A 25,859-nucleotide genomic window follows, 5' to 3' on the forward strand; every position below is an offset into this window, starting at 1 on the left:
ATTCTTACACTGGTCTCAGACGCCTGAGCTCAAGCAATCTTCCTATCTCAACTTCCCTGGTGCCAATGACTAACGGCATTTGTCACCATGCCCAGGTCTACTTGGTTTCAACTTAAAAAGCAAGGATTCATTCACCCATAATTACAAAGATTTTCATGTATCATACCCTAAACTTCTTTCTTGCAAATAAAAAAAGTCTGAATAAAAGAATTAAAATAGACTTATGCATTCTTCTTCTTCTAACCCTAACCCTAGTGGCGGGAAGGGGGAGTGCAGGCAACATAGTGAAACCCTGTTTAAAAAACAAACAAGCCAGGCCCAGTGACTCAAGAATATAATCTTAGCTACTTGAGAGGAAGAGATTGGGTAGTTTAAGACGAGCCCCATCAGAAAACTTAACAAGGCTCCAATCAATGACTAGGCATGGGGGTGTCATCCTAGCAACAAAGGGAAGTACCAATAGGAGGGTCATAGTCCAGGTTGGTCTGGTCAGAAAGCAAGATGCTATCTTGAAAATAACCAATGTGAAAAGAGGTTGGTGTAATGGCTCAAGAGGTAGAGTGCTTACTTAACAAGTCCAAGGACATATAAACAAATGGAACAGAACCAAGAGTCCATATATTGTCAAGTGAATTCCAACAAGGGTACCAAGACTATTCAAAAGGATGAAGAATGGTCTTTCCAACAAATGCTCTTAGATATCCATCCACATGCCAAAAAAATAAAGGCAGACCTTTACTTTGTACCATATACAAAAATTGACTCTAAATAGATCCATGACCTAATTGACTGTAAGACCTAAAACTATAAAACATATAGGAGAAGCTTTATAACTGGATTTAGATAAGACACCAAAACCATAGCCAATTTAAAAGATAGTTAAATTGGACTACAGCTCAATTTAAAACTTTTGTGTATTAAAAGGATATTATCAAGCCAGTGCTGGTAGCTCATGCCTGTAATCCTATTTAGTCAAAAGACTGAAATCTGAAAATCAAAGTTCACTGACAGCCTAGGCAAAAAAGACTGCAAGACACTTATCTCCAATTAACCAGCAAAAAGCCAGTAATGGAGGTATGGCTTTAAGTGGTAGAGTGCCAGCCTTAAGCAAAAACACCAAGCAAGAGTGTAAGGCTCTGAGTTCAAGCCATAGTCCTGGTACAAAAAAAAAAAAAAAAAAAAGAAGACGAAAGAAAAGACAAGAAATAGCCACATACTGGTTGCTTGTGCCTATAATATTAACCATTCAACATGCTGAAATCTGAGAATTGTAGTTTGAAGCAAGGCTGGGAAGAAAAGTCTATAAGACTCATATCTCCAATTAACCAACAAAAAGCCAGAGGTAGAGATGTGGCCCAAATGGTAGAGCTTTAGCCTTTAGTGAAAAAGCTATAGGACAGTGCCCAGGCTCTGAGTTCAAGCCTCAGCACAAAAGGAAGAAGAAGGGGGGGGGGGGGGAGGAGGAGGTGGAGGAGGGGAAGGAGGAAGAGGGAGGAGGAGGGAGGAGGAGAGAGGAGGAAGAAGAAGAGCAAAAAGATGTTGTCAACATAGTTAAAAGAAAACCCAAGCAGGGCACTGGTGGCTCACACCTGTAATCCTAGCTACTCAGGAGGCTGAGATCTGAGGATCACGATTCAAAGCCAGCCCAGGCAGGAAAGGCCATGAGACTCTTATCTCCAATAAACCACCAGAAAACCAGAAGTGACACTGTGGCTCAAGTGGTAGCACACTTTCCTTGAGCTGAAGAGCTCAGGGACAGCACCCAAGCCCAGAGTTCAAGCCCCACGATTGACAAGCAAAACCTGACAACTAGTGGCTCATACCTTTACCTAGCTACTTAAGAGGCTGAGATCTAAGGATTACAGTTCAAAACCATACCATGTACAAAAGTCTGTAAGACTCTTATCTCCAATAAACTACTCAGAAAAACACAGATGTGAAGCTGTGGCTCAAGAAGTGGAGTACTAATTTTGAGCTAAAGAAACTTAAGGATAGTGCCCAGACCCTAGGTTCAAACCCAGAACCAGCACACATACACACCCACACACATACACTCTGACAATACTTGAACAGCTATTTTTTCAAAAAATATACAAATAACCAATGTATTTCCTGTCACTATTCATAAGGAAAAATCAAATCAAAACCATAATGAGTTACCACTTCACACTCATTAGAACAGTTCTTATAAGAAGAGGAGGGAAGAAGAGGGGGAAAATAGGAGGAGGAGAGAGAAGAAGAAGAAGAAGAAGGGAGAAGGGAGAGGAGAGGAAGGAGGAGAAGGTGGTGGAGAAGGAGGTCGGTCTGGAGATGGAGGTCAGTGACAGGGTGCTTTCCTAGCATGGAAGAGGCCCAGGGTTCCACTCTAAGAACAAGGAAGAAAGGGAGGGAAGGAGGAAAGGGGAGGGAAGGAGGGAAAGAAAAAGAGAAGTATTAGTAAGGATATGGGACTTGGAACTCTGAGCACTAATGAGAATGTAAAATGTATAGCCACTTCAAAAACAATATACTCATTCCTCAGAAAAATTTAAACTAGAATTACCAGATGATCCAGAAATCTCAATTTTGGGTATTTATGCAAAAAAGAAATGAAAGCAGACACTCAAACAAATAGCAGCATGCTTAGTACATGCTTAGCAAGCCCTGTATTTGATTCCTTAATACCACATAAAACAAAAAAAGCTGGAAGTGGCACTGTGGCTCAAGTGGTAGAGTGTTAGCCTTGAGCACAAAGAGGCTTAGGAACAGAGCCCAGGCCCTGAGTTCAAGCCCCAATACTAGCAAAAAAAAAAAAAGCAGCATTATCCACAATATTCAAAAGATGGAAGGAAGCAATCTGTGTATACATTAACAGATGAATAAACAAAAGACAGTGTATACACACACACATACACACACACACATTCTCTCTCTCTCTCTCTCTCTCTCTCTCTCTCTCTCTCTCTATATATATATATATATATATATATATACCCATCCACTACAATGTAATATTACTCAGACCTAAAAAGGAAGGAGATTTTCACATATACTACTATAAGGATAAACTCTGAAGACATTATGCCAAATAATAAAAGCCAGTTACCAAAGGACAGATACTATATGGTTTCATTTTTATGAGATACTAGACACTGGGAGATGGGGAATAAAGTGTTAACTGTTTAATGTATATAGTTTTAGCTTTGCAAGATGAAAAAAGTTCTTGGGATGGATAATGCTGACAGCTGCACAAAGTAAATGTACTTAATACTAATGAAACATACTAAAAATGACTAGGGTAGTAAATTCTGTTATAAAGTAAAACATTCATAACATTTTACCACAATTTAAGATAAACCAAAACCATTCTGAAGTAATGGATGCAATTGCCAAGGAACTAAAGTATTCATACTTGCTATATCAGTTTGATATCGTGTATAAGTAATGTTTCTTCTTAATAAATATCCACTTCAAACCAGGCAACTGGTGGCTCATGCCTGTAATCCTAGCTACTCAGGAGGCTGAGATCTGAGGATCAAGGTTGGTTCAAAGCCAGCCGGGGCAGGAAAGTCCGTGAGACTCTTACCTCCAGAAAACTGGAAGTGGTGCTGTGGCTCAAGTAGTAGAGCATTTGCCTTGAGCTGAAGAGCTCAGGTACAGTGCCCAGGCCCAGAGTTCAAGCTCCACAACCCCCGCACCCCCACCAAAAAAAAGAATCAAAAAACACTTCAAAGTTCATGCTGAAGCTCTAAAGCATATAAATGAAGGTAAATGTCAAGTAAAGAAAACTAATCCTCAGCCCATAGTTAAAGGCACTTCCTATGCAACAGTGTCTTAACTCACCTATATCAAGAATCCTATCTCCTGGTCGGTTCCACCTCCAGCCTTCCAGCTGCTGATGCTCAGTGTACTGTAGCCTTCTGTCATGGAATACTACACGGAATATACTCTAAAAAGAACAACAAAGTCAGTGAACTATGCCCCTTGAAAATCAATGTAGCTGAGTCCTTGGTAGTGGGATTTTAGTCATAATCAAAATTACCTAAGAACCATTTTCCTCGAAAACCTGTACCATATTAAACTCTGTGCCTGGATAAATTTCGTAATTTCTCATATGTAATCTTTTTTATTTTTACAGAAATATTAGTGCTTGAACTAAGAGCCTCATGCTTGCTAGGCTGATGCTCTACCACTGATCCATGCCTCCAGCTCTGTTTTCTTAGATTGTAATAGAGTGTTTGCCTTGCATGCATGAGGCCCTGGGTTCCATTCCTCAGCACCACATAAGCTGAAAAAGCTAGAAGTGGTGCTGTGGTTCAAATGGTAGATTGCTAGCCTTGAGCTGAAGAGCTGAGGAACAGCACCCAGGCCGAGTTCAGTCCCCACAACCAACCAAAAAAAAAAAAAACCAAAAACATTATTATAAAGGGGTTATGGTTATGTAAGTCAGATAAAGAGTACATTTCTTTTTAAACAATTTTTATTTGTTATTTTTAAGCTAGGGTCTCATGTCTTGTCTGGGCCTGAACTTAGACCAAGGGCTATCTATTTTAGGCCTCTCTGTCACAGCTGAGATGACAGGTTCACACAATCATGCCCAACTTTATTCAACTGAGATGAAACCTGTGGACTTTTCTACCCAGGCCATCCTGGAAGTATATGCTCTTGATCTCAGTTCCACATATTGATTAAGAAGGGGTCTTGCAAACTTTTATACCCAGGCTGGCCTCAAGTCAAAATCCTTTCTTCAGCTTCCCAAGTAGCCAGGACTATAAGCATGAACCACCTATGCTCAACTTTGTTTTGTTTTGTTTTTCATTGTTGTTGTTGGTTGTGGAGCTTGAACTCAGGGCCTAGGCACTGTCCCTGAGCTCTTTTGCTCAAGTATAGCATTCTACTGCTTTGAGCCACCGCACCACTTCCAGTTTTTCAGTAGTAACTGGAAAGAAGTCTCATGGAGACTTTTCTGCTTGGGCTGGCTTTGAATCATGATCCTCAGATCTCAGCCTCCTGAGTAGCTAGTATTACAGCACTGGCTTGGTTTGGTTTTTTAAGACAAGGTCTTGCTATGTAACCCAGGTCTCAAACCTGGTCTCAAACTCTCAGTCCACTTGCCTCAGTCTCTTAAATCTTGGGATTACAGGCATGCACAACTATACCTGGCTTATAATCTTCATTAGTATAATTGGCATCACATTTAAAATGTCAACGTACTTCTGTGTAAACATTTCTATGTACTTTCACTGTTATGCTTTGTAATGTCTAGCTTAGCCCTTCAGGTATATAAGCAAAACTCACCAATTCCCCTGCTTGCTAACCTATCATACAATCAATGAAAGTTGTGAGACCTATTTCCATCAACTTTCCTTTTGTTACTCTTACTTTGTGAAGGTGCCTATTAATCCCTCCCATCACTTTTCACAATTCTACTAAAACTGTTCCAGCTGTGCTGTGAATTCTCAAAATCCTTACTGTCTATCTACAAAGTGAATTGCTACTCATCAACAGCAAGGTTCCACCTTTGTTTGTTACATTTTTATTTTATGTACAAAGAACTACCATAGTCTTTTTTCATTGAGTGGATGTTCTGGGAGAGCCATTCAAAGATCACCTGGTACAACTGAATGAAGCCTGTATCCTGCAGGTACTAACAGAAACATGCTGACACTCGTTGAACCTCCATTTCTGGATCAGATAAGTCTAATTTGAGCAGAATGGCAAGAGTGAGAACTCTGACCAGATTTTTATGGGTAACTCCAACAGAGCTGCTTTCAGGGATGCAGCAAGGCCAAAGGATAGATCATATCAATGGTACTTTCTATTTATCTTGCTACAAATACCAGGAATCCAAAGAGCTATTAAAGCTCCTCTAAAGATCTCAAGGAGAGCTGGGGAAAGCTCAGTGTCAGAGTGCTTGCCTAGCATATGTGAGGCTTGGGGTTGGTTCCATCCTAATAACATACACAAAACAAAAATCTTGCCAGGCGCTAATGGCTCATGCCTGTAATCCTAGCTACTCGGGAGGCTGAGATCTGAGAATTGTGGTTCAAAGCCAGCCTACGCAGGAAAAGTCTGTGAGACTCTTATCAATAAACCACCAATAAACCACCAGTAAACCAAAAAAAAAAAAATCTCAAAATTAAAAAAAATAAGTTAGCTGTGGGTGCTGGTGGCTCACACCTGTAATCCTAGCTAATTAGGAGGCTTAGGATCATGATTTGAAGCCAGCCCAAGCAGGAAAGTCCATGAGACAGTTACCTCTAATAAACTACTCAGAAAAAGCCAAAAATACAGCTCAGTGGTAGAGCACTAGCCTTGAGCAAAAAGAAGCTCAGGGTCAGCACATAGACCCTGAGTTCATGCCCTAGGACTGGCAAAAAAACAAAAAAAACATGCCAGCGGTTCACACCTATAATCCTAGCTACTCAGGAGGCTGCGATCTGAGAATCACAGTTCGAAGCCAGTCCAGGCAGAAAAGTCCATTAGACTCTTATCTCCAATAAATTACCCAAAAAAAGGTGGAAGTAGCACTGTGGCTCAAGTGGTAGAGGGCTAGCCTTAAGCACAAAGAGGCTCAGGGACAGCGCCCAGGCCCTAACTTCAAGCCCAGGACTGCCAAAAATGACAAAGAAAAAAAAAAGCCAGAAGTAGAGCTATGGCTCAAATGGTAGAGCACTAGCCTTTGGCCAAAAAATCTCAGAGATAGCACTTAGGCTCTTAGTTCAAGCCCGAGGACTGGCAGTAGTGTGCATGCATGCAAGTGCACGCACATACACAAATCATCATCATCATCATCATCATCATCATCATCATCATCATCATCATCATCATCATCATCTTGAAGTTACTTCATCCAAAAGCACATCATCAAGCCAGGAGACTACCCTGAACATAGACTTGTAAACCTTGTTTCTGCAGCTCTGAAAAATCTGTATGAAGAAAGGGACCCCAAAAAAACCAACAGATCAGTTTACTCTCGACCAACTGTGGCAGATAAAAAATACCATCAAGCCCTTTATAAAAACAAAAGAATATTAAAGCAAAGGTTATATACTGACCCAAAAGGGTCAGCAAAAGGATATTGTACAGAAGGATTTACTTATTTTCTTTTACCTTCACCAATTTGCCATTAATTTCTGGAAGTTCCCCAAGTTTCCTATTGTCTAGCATTCGGATTTCATAAGACTGTCCTAGAAGAAAAAGGAGTCATATATTACGTCTCACAAATTAACTTACCTAGATTCAGAAAGGATGAAATTCAGTTGGCTGAATATACAAGATAACATCATTAGTATTGGTAACAATAACTATACACCTTTATAAGACATTAGGTACTACGTTAAACACACACACAGAGATTATTTTATATACTAGATACAACTTCCTAAGCTGTTACCAATCCTCTTTTTTGTTTTTTGGTCAGTCCTGGGGCTTGAACTCAGGGCCTGGACACTGTCCCTGAGCTTCTTTTGCTCAAGGCTAGCACTCTACCACTTGAGCCACAGTGCCACTTCCGGCTTTTTCTATTTATGTGGTACTGAGGAATCGAACCCAAAGCTTCATACATGCTAGGCAAGCACTCTACCACTAAGCCACATTCCCAGCCCCTTAATCCTATTTTTACAAGTAAGAAATTGAAACAAAGATTTAAAATGAAGCTGGGTGCTGGTGACTCATGCCTGTAATCCTAGCTACTCAAAAGGCTGAGAGCTGATGATCATGGTTTGAAGCCCAGGCAGGAAAGTCCATGAGATTCCTTAACCACCAGAAAACCAGAAGTGGCACTGTAGCTCAAGTGGTAGAGTGCAAGCTTGAGCAAAAAGAGCTCAGAGAAAGCACCTAGGCCCTGAGTTCAAGCCCCACAACTGACAAAAAAAAGTTAAAATGACTTGTCCAACGCCACATAACTGGCAAACAGTAGAGCTAGGGTTTAACACTTCTCAGCCAATAACCAAACAGTAAACATAAATTAAAAAGAAGGAAATGTGAATTAAGAATGTTCAAGAAGGGCTGGGAAGGTGGCTCAGTGGTAGAGTGCTTGTCTTGCATGCATGAGGCCCTGGGTTCGATTCCTCAGCACCACATAAACAAAAAGAAAAAAGCCGGAAGTGGCGCTGTGGCTCAAGTGGTAGAGCGCTAGCCTTGAGCTGAAGAGCTGAGGGACAGCGCCTAGGCCAAGAGTTCAGGCCCTACGACCGGACCCCCCACCCCCCGGCCAAAAAAAAAAAAAGAATGTTCAAGAAGATATAAATATTAATTATATATATATATGTATTATTAATGATTCAGGCACTGGTGGCTCATGCTAGCTGTTCAAGAGACTGATATCTAAGGATTATAATTTGAAGCTAACCTAAGCAGAAAAGTTTATGAGACTCTTATCTCTAATACACTACAAAAAACTTGAAATTGAGTTGTGGTTCAAGTGGTAGAGTGCTATTCTTGAGCAAAGGAAGCTCAGGGTACAGTGGCAAGGCCCTGCATTCAAGCCTAGGACCAGCATTAAAAAAAAAGTGATATTAAAACTCAAATCTCTGAAGTAAGTTTGATAGGACATATGGAAAAATATACTTTCTACCCTTTTTCCTCTAAACGTCCCTAGTAAAATAGCCTGAATTCATCAGGTCTACAATATTAACAAGAGAGGAAACATTTCACCTTGATTGAGATATGTCAGAGTCTCATCATGGAGTTTCACAGCTGGAGACGTAGCAGCACAAAGCACATACTGAAAAGGTAGAATTTCATTCTCATTATCAGGAGGCAAACTTGACTCTTCTTGCTTAAAAATGGGCAATGCAAGGACATCACTAAAAGAAAACAAATGGCTTTCATTAATATCTGACAATGGGCAAAGCAGACTTATTGTTAAAAATTTAACTAATCAGGCTGGGAAGGTGGCTCAGTGGTAGAATGCTTGCCTTGCATGCATGAGGCCCTGAGTTCCATTCCTCAGCACCGCACAAGCAGAAAAAGCTAGAAGTGACGCTGTGGCTCAAGTGGTAGAGCTGAGGGACAGCACCCAGGCCCAGAGTTCAGGCCCCACGACCAAAAAAAAAAAAAATTAAAAATACAATTAACTAATCTTGCATTGGAAAGCAATAAACATCATGCACTTTGGCAGAGCATCATCCAACCCATTTAGTTCTGCTATGACAGCCCTCTGACCACAAAAATGTAGGTAAGGACAAATATTATCTGTTAACTACCTATTTATCCATATAGTATTCTAGGAGTCATACATAGGGTTTCTGAAAGGACTCTGAAAATTATATGCAGTGTTCCAAAATGTAAATCCAGGACACTCAGGGCTATCATCTGACTATGGTTTATGTTCCCACAAAGATACAAACATTATATGCTGGCCTGAAGCTTGGTCCTCATTATGGCAGTGTTGAGGCATAGAACCTTTAGGAGATGAGGCTGAGTGGAGGTCATGGGACATTGCTCTCAAAAAGAAATAATAAAAGGTAGGGGGTAATAGAGGTTTCAAGAGATCAGATTAGCTCTTGATAGAATGGCCTGTTAAAAGGAGACTGACACCTCCCTTGCATTTCCCTTTTAAATGCATTTCTCAATAGACATGATAGTACATGCCTGCAATGCCAGCATTAGGGGAAGCTGAGACAGGAGGACTGCTTTAGCCTGGGAGTTCAGGGCCAGCCTGGACAACATAGCAAGACCCTGTCTCTTAGAAAATAAAAGAAAGCCAGGCACTGGTGTCTCATGCCTGTGCTCCTACTCAGGAGGTTGAGATCTGAGGACCACAGTTTGAAGCCAGTTCAGGCAAGAAAGTCTCTTATCACCAATTAACCAGCAAAAAGCAAAAATGGAGCCATGTCTCAAGCGGTAGAGCACTAGCCTTGAGCACAAAAGCTCAGGGACAGTGTCCAGGCCCTAAGTACAAGCCCTAAGTACCAGCACAAAAAGTAAAGAGACAAATAAAACAAAATGATATGTCCAACAGAAGTATACTGGATACATAAATAACAACAAAAAAAGCATTATCATCACCTTCACTATGTGATGTCATTCACCAAGTGGCCTTCACTAGGGCTGAGTGGATGCCAGTGTCCTTTTCTTGAATCTCCAGCATTTATTCATTAGCTAGCACTGACTATTTTATTAAAGCTATACAATATATTCAGACTAGGTCAATTTTTATAATTCCTTAGCAGCCATAAGAAAGCCAGGCAGAGTGGCACAAGTCTGTAATTCCATCTACAAGGAGCTGAGGCAGAATGATTGCATGAAAAACAGCAAAACCTTGTCTCAATAAATAGAATAAGCCACAAGAAAAGGGTAGCTGAGTGCCAGTGGCTTATACTTGTAACCCTACCTATTTGGTTTTTTGTTTGTTTTTGTTTTTTTGGTCGGTTGTGGGGCTTGAATTCTGAGCTTGGGAGTTCTCCCTGCGCTCTTCAGTGCCACTTCCGGTTTTCTAGTGGTTTATTAGAGAGAAGAGTCTCATGGACTTTCCTGCCCGGGCTGGCTTTGAACTGTGATCCTCAGATCTCAGCCTCCTGAGTAGCTAGGATGGGAGCCACTGGTGCCCGGCTAACCCTAGCTATTTGGGAAAGAGATCGAAAGGACAGAGGTTTGAGGCCACTCTGGGCAAGAAACCTATGAGACTCCATCTCAATCAATAGATGAACATAGTGGACCACACCTGTCATCCAGTTACACTGGAAAGATTGGATGGATCATAGTTCCAAGCCAGCCCAGTCCCCACCACCCAACAAAAAAAAAAGAGCTCAAAGATCCCATCTCAAGAGAAAAAGATGGCATGGTGCCTGAACCTGTTTTCTCAGCTACCTCAGAAACACTAAAAAGGACCATGGTTCAGGTCAGTCTGAACAAAAAGTGAGAACCTATCTCAAAATTAACCAGAGCAAAGCCGGGCGCTGGTGGCTCACACCTGTAATCCTGGCTATTGAGGAGGCTGAAATCTGAGGATCATGGTTCAAAGCCAGCCCAGGCAGAAAAGTCCGTGAGACTCTTATCTCCAATTAACCACTAGAAAACCAGAAGTGATGCTGTGGCTCAAGTGGTAGAGCGCTCCCCTTGAGCTGAAGAGCTCAGGGATAGCACCTAAGCCCAGAGTTCAATCCCCACGTCTGACAAAAAAAAAAAAAAAAAAAACTAACCAGAGCAAAGGTACTGGAGACATGACTTAAGTGGTAGAGCACCTGCCTTTTAAGTATAAAGCCTCAGTTCAAACTCTAATACTACCCCCCCAAAGAAAAATTAAGAACAAATTAGTAACAAATGAGCATATATTTCAAAGTGACAGTCTGTGAAATATCACTAACAATTAGATGAGCCTTTAGTTCCTTCTTCCAAGAAAAAAATCTTCTAATGTCTATCATTCTGTATTAACTTGCATACAAAAGACACATAACCAAAGAATTCTAGAATGGCTCTGCTAGCCATTCTGATGTACTAGAGGAAGAAGAATACAGAACTAGGCCAAAGTCCTATGTTTCAGTCCCTGGAAACTTGGATGAATCTTTGGCAAGCTCCCATAAAATCTTTATTCCTTCATGTGCAAAGTGAGAACCATCTTTTGGAATCAAGAACAAATACATAGCTGGGCACTGGTGGCTCACACCTATAACCCTAGCTATTCAGGAGGCTGAGATCTGAGGATCAGTTTGAAACCAGTCGGGGCAGGAAAGTCAATTACAGTCTTATCTCCAGAAACCTGGAAGTGACACTGTAACTCAAAGTGGTAGAGTGCTGGCCTTGAGCAAAAAAAAAAAAAAAAAAAAAAAGCTCAGGGATAGCACTCAGGACCTGAGTTAAAGCCCCAGTCCCAGCAAAAAAAAAAAAAAAAAAAAACAGAAAAAAAATTCATGAGAAAGTATCTATGGGACCATAAAATGTTTATGGTGAAGGAGTAACAAAAAATTTTATCAAGTGGCAAGGATGACCAGGAACTTCTCCTGGATCTTGATCTGTATGTACTTTACTTCCAATTTTTAAAAATGCACAAAATTTAAGAAATGCACCAAATTACAGGTTATCTTTAGTTATCTCAAGGCAAGTCATAAACTAAGTCAGGTGCCAGTGGCTCACAACTGTAATCGTAGCTACTCAGAAGACTGAAATCAGAGGATCGTTTGAAGCCAAGTCCAGGTAGAGAAGACCATGAGACTCTCTATCTCCAATTAGTCACCAAAGAGTTGGAAGCACAGGTGTGGCTCAAGTAGTAGAGCACCAGCCTTGAGTGAAAAGGTAAGGGAGAATGCTCTGTTCCTGAGTTCAAGCCCCACTGCCAACGCGTGCATGCGCTCACATACGCGCGCACACACACAGCACTCCTAAAATAAAATGCATTTTAATTTCCTTTGAAGACAACTAAAATTAAAAAGACTGACAGCCCAAATGGTAAGGAATTGTAGCAACTAGACCTGAACACTTGCCAATGGAAATGAAAATGACAGTAACTTTAGAAAAGAGAGTGGCTAGTTTTTGTTGTTTTTGTTTTTGTTTTAAATAAAGTCCGCCACGCAATTCACTCATGTGTATTTATTCATAAAAACATGAGTCCACTCAAAGACTTGAACATGAATGTTAACAGCTTTAGAATAGAAAGTAGAAAGAACCCATTATGTTTACGATTAAGAGAATAGTGCACAAAATGTGCTCATAATCCTGGGATGAACACAACCCAGCAAAACAAAGGAATGCAACAGCATGGATGAATCTTAAAGATTTAATACTGAACAACAACACAAAAGACACTAAGAATGCATAAGGTATAATTCAATTTACATGACATTCTCAAACAAGCAAACCTAAAGAGAACAATGGTCTTGACCAGGCAGGTTCTGACTTGTTCTATGCTATGACAGGTATGTGCTAGATGGTTTTAAGTATACAAATTTGTGCTTTCAATATGAACACATAAAGATTATGTAAAAAAAAAAAAAACTGAGAAGATGGAAACTTGATGAAGATTTAAATGACTTTTAAAGTAGAGTGACAGGTACAAAAGGGTTAGGTTATTTTGTTTACTTTGAATTTGTTTGAAATGTTTATGATAAATAGTTAAGGTCTAGGTTGTTGTTTTTAAAGGAAAGTATAGCAATTTGGCTTAGTGGAGTCTGTTCACCTAGCATGTGTGAAGTCCTTAGTTCAAGCCTCAGAATCATGACAAAAACAAAAAGATTCACATTTGCTGGACAGGGTGCAACACGCCTATAATCACAGTACTTAGGGTAAGACAAGGATAGCAAATTTAAGCGTCTAGTGGCTAAAAATATTTCAAGACCCTGACTCAAAAAGAAATAAACAAAAAAGGAATACAGTCAAATCTTTCCATTTTTAAATATTATACTTGAGGGGCTGGGAAGGTGGCTCAGTGGTAGAGTGTTTGCTTTGCATGCATGAGGCCCTGGGTTCAAGTCCCCAGCACCACATAACCAAAAAGGAAAAAAAAAAAAAAACGGAAGTGGCGCTGTGGCTCAAGTGGTAGAGCACTAGCCTTGAGCCGAAGAGCTGAGGGACAGCACCAGGCCCCACGACCAGACCCAAAAAATAAAACAAACAAGCAAACAAATAAATAAATATTATACTTGTAACATGAAAGAGATAAAAAGTAATGTTTTGCTATAAACAGACAAAAAACAAGTTCCTTATAAGCACCTGTATTCCTCAGTAGCATATATACACAGTATACTTGGCAATTATATGTAGGCAAAAACCCTTCTGATAAGAAACTAAAGACAACCCTTCCTTTTTTTATTGTTTGGCAGTGCTAGGAATAGAAATAGATGAACCTTTTGTCTGTTTGGATACTGCTATAGTTATTGTTTGTGAGACAGGATCATACTACATATATTATCCAGGTTGACCGGGAACTCATGGTTCTTCTGTCTCAGCCTCCCAAATACTGGAATCATAGGCATCACCACTACGCCCAGAAGATGCTTGAATCTCTATGTGTGATTCATAGTACTAGAGGTTAAATCAAGGGCTTCCCCATGGTAAGCAAATGCTGTACCACTGAGCTACACTCCAAGTCCAAGAATCTTTTTTTTTGGGGTGGGGGGGGAGGTCCGGTCGTGGGGCCTAAACTCTGGGCCTGGGCGCTGTCCCTCAGCTCTTCAGCTCAAGGCTAGCACTCTACCATTGAGCCACAGCGCTACTTCTGGCTTTTTTCTTTTTGCTTATGTGGTGCTGAGGAATTGAACCCAGGGCCTCAGGCATGCAAGGCAAGCGCTCTACCACTGAGCCACCATCCCAGCCCCAAGTCCAAGAATCTTAAAGACTACAAATTCTCATTGGAAAACAAGCAGCAAATACTCTTGATAGTAGCCTAACACACAGGTGTAATACTGCACAAATTCAGTAGCACAAACACACACACACACACACACACACACACACACACACACACACACACACGAAACAGGAAGAAAAACTTCACTTTCTTCAGATGGTCAAACAGTAAAGATAGATGTTATTGGTTGAAAGCAGTTAGCCTAGATGCAGATCAGATTTGGGTTTATTTTGTTTTATTGAGACAAGGTTTTGCTATGTAACCTAGGCTGGCTTTGAAGTCACAATCTTACTTCAGCCTCCAAAGTGCTGAGATTATAAGTGTATACCACCACCAAGCTCAACAATTATGAATCTTTGTTGTTGTCAGAGTTCTTATTTTTAATGGGGATGAAACTTAAGCGCCTCATACATACTAGGCAAGTCTGACTTGCAAATCCATTTTTGCGAAAACAGTTTCTAGAGACTAAAAAAATTAGTGCAAAGGCCAGAAACACAAACAATACTTTCTTTCCTCAGGCCTGGATATATGCTAATGTCACTCAGATGTGTGATGGCAATGGGAAATCTTTCCTATCCATATTAACTTATCAGATGAAACATATTATTGTTCCCAAACTACAAAATTATGACATTTTCTTGAAAAGTACTTAGTTTCAGTTCTACTTCTCAAAATCACAAATAGTATAGACAGTTAAAGCAAAACACTACAAATCTAAAGGAACAGTGTAGTAATCTTTGGGAAACCTTACTGCCACACCATTCTCAAATATATCACATCTGATGATTCCTTGAAAGATAAAAGGATTACTAGGCATCAAAGCAAAGGAGACTTGGGGAAATAGTAACAGCTCAAGAAAACCACCCTATACTTATTATATTCAGTGTTATTTTTTTCTTTTCAAATGTCACTGCTTAGCAAGGCTGATACACAGCAACAGTTGCTAGTCTCAGCTCTATGTGGCATCACACCTAGCCCCTATGACTAAGCAAGGAACTGCCATTTGTGTTTGAAATTCTAAAATTGATTCAAAGTCATCCCTAAAGTTAAAACAGTACAGCCAAACCAACTACATAACACTGTATTTCCTCATCTGAGATTTTTAAGACCCATAAAGCCCAAATGTGCTCAAATTATTTATGTTTTAGCTATACTGCATTTTTTAAAGTATACTGTGGAAATGAGTAGCATTGATTACCACATTCCCAGAGATGGAGACTAAAGATCACTGGTAGTCAGGGCTGGGAAGGTGGCTCAGTGGTAGAGCGCTTGCCTTGCATGCCTGAGGCCCTGGGTTCAATTCCTCAGCACCACATAAGCAAAAAGAAAAAAGCCAGAAGTGGTGCTGTGGCTCAAGTGGTAGAGTGCTAGCCTTGAGCTGAAGAGCTGAGGGACAGCGCCCAGGCCCAGAGTTCAGGCCCCACGACCAGACCCAAAACAAACAAACAAACAAAGAAAGATCACTGGTAGACACAGTTCTAGGCTGCTGCCTACTCTCAAAGCAGATTCAAGCCTGGCGCTGGTGGCTTACACCTGTGATCCTGGCTACTCAGGAGACTGAGATCTGAGAATCAAGGTTCAAAGCCATCCAGGGCAGGAAAAGTCTATGAGATTCTTCTCTCCAATTAAACACCAAAGAGCCAGAAGCTAGCCTAGAATGAAAGAGCTCAGGACAATGCCCAGGCCCTGAGTTCAAGCCCCAAGACTAGCACCAAAACATACACACAGTTACTTTCTCTCTCTCTCTCTCTCTCTCTCTGTCTCTCTCTTTCTCTCTCTCTCCCCCCCCCTCTCTCTCATTCTGAACCAGTTTTAGTAAATTCAGTACAGATTAGAAGAATCTGCTCTGATAGACTTTAAGTAGCTGATGCAGAAGTATAACTTGGTATTTTACTATATTCTCCAATTGTTTCGTGTATCTAATTAACTAAAATGAAATACAAGTTATTAAAAAAGATAACTTCTCTTGCATATACTTAGTAAATATTCTTGATTTGATTTATACTTCTGTTTATTTTCATTCTCTAGACTGCTAAGGGCCATATACATGTATTATTTTGGAGTTCTTGATCTTACCATTGCTCTACCAAACATAAATATATAGAAAACTTACCTGCTAAGAGGATAAGTTGAATATATGTCAAAAATATGTATTCCCAAGTGCAAACCCATATTTGAGAGTGGAGCCATAGCAGAAAGCATTTCAGTGGAAGAAAAAAACAAACAGGCAGTTTCAGGAATGAACTATCCTGTATGTAACTAGGGCATAAAATCTGCTATTGCATGGTCCCCTGAAGTATAAATACCCTCTTACTATAAGGCAGTAGCCCTTACCAGTGTCTACTAACTCATAACTATGGTCTTCTCCCCTCAGGCATATCAGCTATGATGCTCTCTTCTAGAAGAGGAAGAGGTTTAATGAGCTTTCCTTGCAGCATGACAAGAATAGATAGCAACTAAGGAAGTTAGAAACTAAGCTGGGATAATGTCATGAACTTCAATTTCTGTATTTACAACCCTCATTTAGCTCTCTTTCTCAAAAGAAATTCTGTTATCTTTGCATTATCTGATGGAGAAAGAAAATAGGAGGGAGGTAGAGAATAGACAGAAAGTTTACCAATCAACTTAGAATTAGATGGATCCATATTATACATTTATTTATGTGTGTGTGTGTGTGTGTGTGTGTGTGTGTGTGTGTGTGTGTGTGTGTGTGTATAATATATGTATGTATGAAGAAAAGAAGTTTTTCTTTTGCTTGCTAAGCAGGTGCTATGCTACTTGAGGCACATCTCCATCTTCTTTACACTGGCTATTTTCAAGATAGGATCTGGCTTATACCCAACCTAGCCTGATTGTGATCCTCCTATTTGTGCTTCCCAGCCATTCTACTTCCCAGCTAGCATGAGATGACAGATGCCACTGTGCCTAGTCATTGCTCAGAAGAGAGTCACTGGAAGTTTTTTTTTTTTGGCCTAGCTCATCTTGAACCAGAACCCAATTTTTTTAACACTCCCCCCACCCCCCGAGTTCTTGAACTCAGGACCTAGGCACTGTCCCTGAGCTTTTATTTACCCAAGGCTAGCCCTCTACCACTTGAACCACAGTGCCACTTCCAGCTTTTTCTGTTTATGTGGTACTAAGGAATCAAACCCAGGCCTTCATGCATGTGAGGCAAGCACTCTACCACTAAGACACATTCCCAGCCCTTGAACCAGATCTCTTCTGCTTCCTAAGTAATTAGGATTAAAGGCTTGCAAAAGGAGGAAAACACTATTCTAAAAAATACATATTTTAGCCAAGCACTGGTGGCTCACCCCTATGATCATAGCTACTCAGGAGGCTAAGATCTGAGGATTACAGTTCAAAGCTAGCCAGGACAGCCAAGTGCCATGAGACTCTTAGTTCTAATTAACCACCAGAAGTGGAGCTGTGGCTCAAAGTGGTAGAGTGCTAGCCTTGAGCAAAAGAGCTCAGGGACAGCACCCAGGCCCTGAGTTCAAGCCCATAACTGGCAAAAAATAAGTAAGATTATATACATATATAGATATAGACAGACAGACAGACAGACAGACAGATATAAAAGAAATGGTACCTGCTGGAGGGGATGCGGAAAAAGAGGAACCCTACTGTAGTGCTGGTGGGAATATACACTAATACAACCACTTTGGAAAGCAATCTGGAGGTACCTCAGAAAGCTAAATATAGACCTCCCCTATGACCCAGCCATACCACTCCTAGGCATATACCCTGAGCAACAGGAACCTGGGTACAAGGACACATGCACCTCCATGTTCACTGCTGCACTGTTCACAATTGCCAAAATATGGAAACAACCCAGATGCCCCACTACAGATGAATGGATCCAAAAATTGTGGTACCTATATACAATGGAATATAATGCAGTCATTAGAAAGGACAAAATAATGCATTCGCAGGGAAATGGATGAAACTAGAAAAAATCATTTTGAGCAAGGTAAGCCAAGAGCAAAGAGATAAACGGCAAATGGTCTCCTTGATATGTGGATGTTAAATCCAAAATGCAAGGAGATATGACAAAGCAAACAGGACTCGAGAAACAAAGGACCTCTACTCATTTTGTCGTATCATTACTAAATGACTCCACATTCTTGACCACATATATGGGTGTGTGTGTGTGTGAGTGTGCATGCACACATCTGAGGGAAGCTAGGAGGAAGACACAGAACCAGAAGGAAACAAGAAAACATACAACAGAGAAGGCGGCGCATCATTTGCACTGGACATTGATGAAACTCAAGAGCAGCGATGGGAGGGAGGGAATGAGAGGGAAAGAGGGAACAGCTTACACTAAACAAAAGGAAAGAAATGTACATATCACCCAGTGTGGAAGAAATAGTTGTATGTCAAAGCTCATAGAATTCACAAACTTTATAGACCACAATAATGACAATTTGCCTTGTGAAGGATAAAATGTGTTTGTGACTTTAAGTATCACTATCTCACAATACTGTGAAATTTATGTAATCACTTAATCTCTTTCTTTTTTTTGGGGGGGGGGGGAGGTCCGGTCATGGGGCCTGAACTCTGGGCCTGGGCACTGTCCCTCAGCTCTTCAGCTCAAGGCTAGCGCTCTACCACTTGAGCCACAGCGCCACTTCCGGCTTTTTTCTTTTTGCTTATATGGTGCTGAGGAATCGAACCCAGGGCCTCAGGCATGCAAGGCAAGCGCTCTAACACTGAACCACCTTCCCCTCACTTAATCTCAATAAAAACAAAAATTTAAAAAGAAATGGTACCAATACATATATCAGGAGGAAGCTAAAGTCCAAAATCTGCTGAGACTTTTGAAAATGGTAAGAAAGGCACAGGACATTCTTTGATGTACATACTAATTAATATGAAGCTAAGACAGAAAAACATCTAAATTCTTTTCCTGTTTTTTTCCTTTTCTTTCAAGAAAAATTATCTCAAGAATAGAAAGAAAACAAATTCTAGGAAAGGTAAAGTAATTAAACCTCAAGTAGTGAGGATTTAATCTCCCAAGTAGCTAGGATTACAGGTATGAGCCACCAATGCCAGGCTCACACTAGCTTTTTATGCAATTTTAACAAGGGGTGGGGGGGAATTATATCTACACTGTAAACCAGAATGATCTGGAGTCCAAAAGTCCAAATGAGTCTGCAGAATGTTTATCAGAGTTGAAAACTGTAGCAGAGTGTTTGGTAAGTATATGCAAGGCCCTGGTTCAATACCCAGTGCTAACAACCCCCTCCCAAAAGGAATAATTTATGAATATAAAAATATCATTGAGAGCTGGGAATGTGGCTTAGTGGTAGAGTGCTTGCCTAGCATGCATGAAGCTCTGAGTTTTATTCCTCAGTACCATATAAACAGAAAAAGCTGGAAGTAGCACTATGGCTCAAATAGTAGAGTATTAGCCTTGAGCAAAAGAAACTCAGGGACAGTGCCTAGGATTGAGTTCAAGCCTGAGGACTGGCAAAAACAAACAAACAAAAATACCATTGGCTATCACCAGAAGACACGACCTAACTAACTCCATTTTCCTGTTTTCATATGGTTTTACCAGTGAATGCTATGGCCATTAATATTATCTAGATTTCAATACTGCATAGTCTTTCTTAATATCTTTTTTTTTTTTTTTTTTTTTTGTCGGTCGTGGGGCTTGAACTCTGGGCCTGGGCGCTGTCCCTCAGCTCTTCAGCTCAAGGCGAGCGCTCTACCACTTGAGCTACAGCGCCACTTCCGGTTTTCTGGTGGTTTATTGGAGATAGGAGTCTCACGGTCTCTCCTGCCCGGGCTGGCTTTGAACCGTGATCCTCAGATCTCAGCCTCCTGAGTAGCTAGGATTACAGGCGTGAGCCACCAGCGCCCGGCTTTCTTAATATCTTATTCAAGGTTAAAATATATATATATATATATATATATATATATATATATATATATATATACACACACATAGATATGTAGATATGATTTTTTTTAAGTTACATATAGGAAAAATGGAGGAAAAATGAAAATAAGTAAAACTTAGGTAACCCAAATGTAGCCTTAAGTTTTATAGACCATAAAATGGATTGACAGTTCATGACTAGGCTCTAAATGTCCTTTAGTAGCTAACCTCCAAAGACAGCCTCTAATGACCAAGGTTTCCTCATATGGACAGCCTGTCATAGTCCTCCATCCACATTGAACTGGAGAAAGTAGCAGTGTGCTAGTTTGGGCCTAGAGATTGATATTTAAGGAAAGCTAGCTTTTGCTATGTTCTGTCCTATTTTAAGTGGCAGGGATGTGACAAAAACAAATTGAAATAAGGTTCCTTTATCTCTAAAGGAAGGTATCATTATCTTTGCCTAGCAATGAATCATACTAAATTATTGTGAAAACACTTATTTTTTCTCCAGTGTCTTTATAGTATTATAAATACTAAAGGAAGCATAAATGAATTTTTTTACAGTGACAACAGGAGGTTTTAATGTACTGTGTGAAGTTATTTTTTTTAATGTCAAGGTGATGTACAGATAGGTTACAGTTATATAAGTAAGGTAATAAGTACATTTCTTGTCAAACTTGTTATCCCTCCCTCCTTTTTCTCACACTTTCCCTCTGCCCCCAACCCTCCCCCAAGTTGTACAGATCATTTCTAATATATTGTCTCATGTATACATAAATGAATTCTTTAAGAATATATAGTAGGCCGGGAGCCGGTAGCTCACACCTATAATCATAGCTACTCAGGAGGCTGAGATATGAGAATCACAGTTCAAAACCAGCCCAGGCAGGAAAGTCTGTGAGACTCTTATCTCCAATAAAACCACTAGAAAACCAGAAGTGACGCTGTGGCTCAAGCGGTAGAGCGCTAGCCTTGAGCTGAAGAGCGCAGGGACAGCGCCCAGGCCCAGAGTTCAAGCCCCATGACCGACAAAAAAAAAAAAAGAATATATAGTAGAAGCCAAGTACTAGGCACTTATGCCTGTAATCCTAGCTACTCAGAAAATTGAAATCTGAGAATAGTGGTTCAGAGCTAGCCTGGGCAGTAAACTTATCTCCAATTAACAAAAAAGCCAGAAGTTGAGTTGTGACTCAAGTGGTAGGGCACTATCCTTGAGCAGAAGAGCTCAGGGACACCTCCCAGTCCTGAGTTCAAGCTCTAGAACTCACACACACATACACACACATTATATATATACTATATATACACACATATATGTACATATTATATATATATACGTACACATTATATATACATACATACACTGATGTAACTTCAAGCCAAGTTTGTAGTCATTTCTGTAATCTCAGAACTTGTGAGGGCCAAGAGGGAGAAAGCAAAATGATCAACAGTTCAAAGCCAACCTGGGCTATATTTTAAGACTGTATGTCAAAACAAAAAAGAATGACAGAATGCAATAAGACTCAGTATGTTTTTATTCAACTCTGCCCTGCAACTTAAACCTGGAACACAGACTGTTAAGTATAATGCACAATAAATAAATAAAAATTATACTATATCTGATTTTATGCTGTTCCTGGTAGAAAGATACTGGTCATCTGACAATCTTTCTTTGAGAATAATGTTATTGGAATTTGTTTCAGATCTTTTAAGCACTTAATGGTTTTGATACCTGTAATCCCAGCATTCAGGAGGTAGAGAAAGGACGATCCTAACTTTGAGGCCGGACTGAGCTACACTGCCAGAAGCTGTAAAAAAAAAAAAAAAAAAAAGGGCAGGGTATTGGTGACACAGGCCTGAAATATTAGCTACTCAGGCTGAGATCTGAGGACTGCAATTCAAAGCCAGCCCAGACAGGAAAGGCCATGAGACTCTCATCTCCAGTTAACTATCTAAAAACGTATGGCTCAGTGGTAGAGTGTTAGCCCTGAACAAAAGAGCTCAGGGACAGCACCCAGACCCTGAGTTCAGGGCCCACAAACCAATAAAAATAAAAATGAAAATAAAATCTGGGCTTTCTATCTCTTCAGCACAGTTATAAGTATTTATTTATCATTTATTTGCCCGGGGGGGGGGTGTTATGTTGGCCTTGAACTCAAGATCCTTCTTCCTTAGCCTCCCAAGTACTGGGATTGCTGGTATGCTTGACCATGCCCACTTTATATCAGTCTTGTCGTATAGATGCACATTTATACGTGTATCCAATATTTACCAAAGTTGATTTATTTCCCTCTTCTCGCCAAGTCTTCAACTCTCTCTTATTTTTACTTACTTGCCATTTATTTTCTTCTATAAGAAATGCACTTTCATTTTTCTTTCACTTAGAAAGCCCCCTGGGGGCTAGGAAGGTGTCTCAGTGGTAGAGTGCTTCCCTCGAATGCATGAGGCCCTGGGTTCGATTCCTCAGCACCACATAAGCAGAAAAAGCCAGAAGTGGTGCTGTGGCTCAAGTGGTAGAGCACTAACCTTGAGCTGAAGAGCTAAGGGATAGTGCCCAGGCCCAGAGTTCAGACCCATGACCGGCAAAAAAAAAAAAAAAAAAGCCCCTAAAAGCCTTTATCAGAGCCTTACTTATTTTTGAAGCTTAAAAGTATCTGACTAGGCTGGGCATGGGTGATTCACACTGTAATCCTAGCTATTCAGGAAGCTGAGATCTGAGGATCTCATAGTTAGAAGTCAGCACTGGCTGGAAAGTCTGGGAGATCTTAAGATTCTTATCTCTGTGTACTGCCACCCCCACCCCCAAAAGACCAAAAGTGGATGTGTGGCTCAACAGGCTAGCCTTTGGCAAAAAAAAAAAAAAAAAATTCAGGAACAGCACCCAGATTGTGAGTTCTAGCCCCAGGACAAAACACACACACACACACACACACACACACACCACACACACACACACACACACACACACACACACACACACACACACACACACACACACACACACACACACACACACACACACACACACACACACACACACACACACACACACACACACACACACACACACACACACACACACACACACACACAGAGTATCTGACTAATGTCAGGCACAAATCTGCTTCCAGAGAGTTTACAAGCCATTACAAGTATAACCAAACAAATCTGGATCAGCAAAGCCCTATCTCAGGAGCTGTGTCTATTTCTTCCCCCCATCCCCACCCATACATTGTAGGATTAGCCCTTCCCAGCCTACAATTTAATTCATCATTGCTAATTGAAAAACCTTACCTGTGGCATCATTAACACCAGGTAGGTACTTTTTTTTTTTTTTTTGGGGTCCGGTTGTGGGGCCTGAACTCTGAGCCTGGGTGCTGTCCCTCAGCTCTTCAGCTCAAGGCTAGTGCTCTACCACTTGAGCCACAGTGCTACTTCTGGCTTTTTCTGCTTATGTGGTGCTGAGGAATGGAACCCAGGGCCTCATGCATGCAAGGCAAGCACTCTACCACTGAGCCACCTTCCTAGCCCCAGATACAAGATTCTTGATAGTCGGGTACTAGTGACTCATGCCTGTAATCCAAGCTACTAAGGAGACTGAGATCTGAGGATTATGGTTCAACGTCAGCCAGGGCAAGAGAAAGCCCAAAGACTCTTGTCTCCAGTTAACTTCTACTTCTCCAGAAGTAGAACTGTGGCTCACGTAGCAGAACATTAGCCTTAAGTACAAAAGCTCAGGGACAATGTCCAGGCCCTGAATTCAAGCCCCAGGATCAGACTCCTCAAAAAAAGATTCTTGATCGACAAGTTTAGTTTGATTGCTTGTATTTTCTTTTAGTACTATGAGTATATCAGCCCTCAGCCTTCTGACTTCCAAAGTTTTCTATTGAAATATGTTGAGGGCTGCCAATGTGGCTCAGTGGTAGAGCCCATGTTTAGCACCTGGGAAGTCCTGGTTCATTTTGTACTGAAAAAAAAAATCTTACTGAGCATCCTGTGACATTTCATTTCTCTTGTTGTTTTAAAGATTTAAAGTTTATGTGTCATGGTGTGAATCTAAGTTCATAATTCTTGGCATTCAGTGAACTTCTTGGACATTTACATTTATCTTTCATCATACATGAAAACTTTGTGGGTATTACTTCAAATACTATTTTTGTTCCTTTTTCTTTTTTGGAGATACCCACGATGCATATGTGGGCCTGCTTCAGTGTCCCCCAAGTCTCTTAAACTCTGCTCATTTTTATTCACTTCTTTTTTCTTTTGCTCCTCAGAAGAATAATTAACATTGACCTGTCTTCAAGCTCACTGCCTTTTGCATGCTTAAATCTGCCCTTGAATCCCTATACTGAGCTTTTTGTGTGCATGTGCCAGTCCTGGGGCTTGAATTCAGGCCATGGGCAGTATATATGAGCTTCTTTTGCTCAAGGCTCATGCTCTACCACTTAAGCCATAGCCACAGCTCCTGTCTGGGCTGGCTTCAAACCCTGATCCTTAGATCTTAACCTCCTGAGTAGCTAGGATTAGAGGATTGAGCCATGGGTGCCACATTCTACTGGTTATTTTTGATATAAAGGTTTGCTTACTGCCTAGACTACACTCCTATTTTTCACTTCCTGTCATAGTTGGAATGACAGGCACATGACACTACCCTTAGCTTCTTTTGCTGAAATAGTCTTGTGGACTCTTCTAACAAGGCTGGCCCAGAACCATGATCCTCTTGATCTTCTGCATTGCTGACAAGTACCTGACATCATTACCAACTGGTTGAGAGTCTTGGTGAATTTTTCTGCTTGGGTAATCTTCTTTTTTCTTTTTCTTTTTTTTTTTTTTATGGTGGTACTAGAAAATGAACCCATGTTCTCACAAACGGCCTTGAGTTTTCACTTAGCTTTTCCACTCACAGCTGTTCTTCCACTTGGGCTAGCTACTCAGGAGGCATACCCATAACATCTGTACACAAATGTTTACAAATTATCATGTGGTCTTTCCCTTTATAAAACAAACATACTACAGTTTGATATGAAGTCGCCCCCCAAAGTCCCAGGTGTTAAAGGCTCAGTTTGGCAATATCGGCAGGTAGTGAAAACATTAAGGGATAGGACCTAGTGAAGAGGTCTTCTGATCGTTGGGATCATGTCCTTGAAGGAGAAAGCGTGGCCCCAGCTACTTTCTCTTTTACTCTCTGGCATGAGGTAAGTAAGTGGTTCTTCCAGGCTTTGTGCTCCCCACGGTGACGTGCCATCTCACGAAGGCCCAAAAGCAATGAAGCCAATTGATCCTGGACTGAAGCGTCTTAACTGTAAGCCAAAATAAGCCTTTCCTCGTTATGAGCTGATTAGCTCAAGTATTTTTTACAGTGACAGGAAGCTTACTAACATAAAATATAAGGCCAGCTGGTGCGGGTGGTTCATGCCTATAATCCTAGCTACTGAGGAGGTTGAGATCTGAGGATTGTGGTTCAAAGCCAGTTCGGGCTGAAAACTCACCATGAGACTCTTATCTCCAATTAACCACCAGAAAAACCAGAAGTAGTACTGTGGATTAAAGTGGCAGGCACTAACCTTAAGCAAAAGAGCTGAGGCACAGTACCCAGGCCCTCAGTTCAAGGCCGACAACCGAACAAAAAACAAAAAACAAAAAACAAAAAAACAACAACCAAAAACCCCTATAAGGCCATAGCAGCATTATTCATTAAACCAA

The 25,859-nt window shown here is 40.8% G+C and overlaps 1 protein-coding gene across 4 annotated transcripts in view; it reads right to left on the reverse strand.

The window, feature by feature from the left end:
* Tfcp2 (transcription factor CP2) overlaps positions 1–25,859 on the reverse strand; it is a 51,539-nt gene that overhangs the window by 20,271 nt on the left and 5,409 nt on the right. For all 4 annotated transcript variants that reach the window (XM_070041228.1, XM_070041237.1, XM_070041217.1 and 1 more), the window contains 3 exons: positions 8,638–8,789; positions 7,093–7,169; positions 3,823–3,928 (listed from right to left, as the gene is read on the reverse strand). In XM_070041228.1, coding sequence (XP_069897329.1) covers positions 3,823–3,928; positions 7,093–7,169; positions 8,638–8,789 — 335 coding nt within the window. The remainder of the gene's footprint in view (positions 1–3,822; positions 3,929–7,092; positions 7,170–8,637; positions 8,790–25,859) is intronic.

Source organism: Dipodomys merriami, unplaced genomic scaffold, assembly GCF_024711535.1.
Source record: "Dipodomys merriami isolate MVZ:Mamm:240054 unplaced genomic scaffold, mDipMer1.0.p SCAF_10, whole genome shotgun sequence".
NCBI classification, from domain to species: domain Eukaryota; kingdom Metazoa; phylum Chordata; class Mammalia; order Rodentia; family Heteromyidae; genus Dipodomys; species Dipodomys merriami.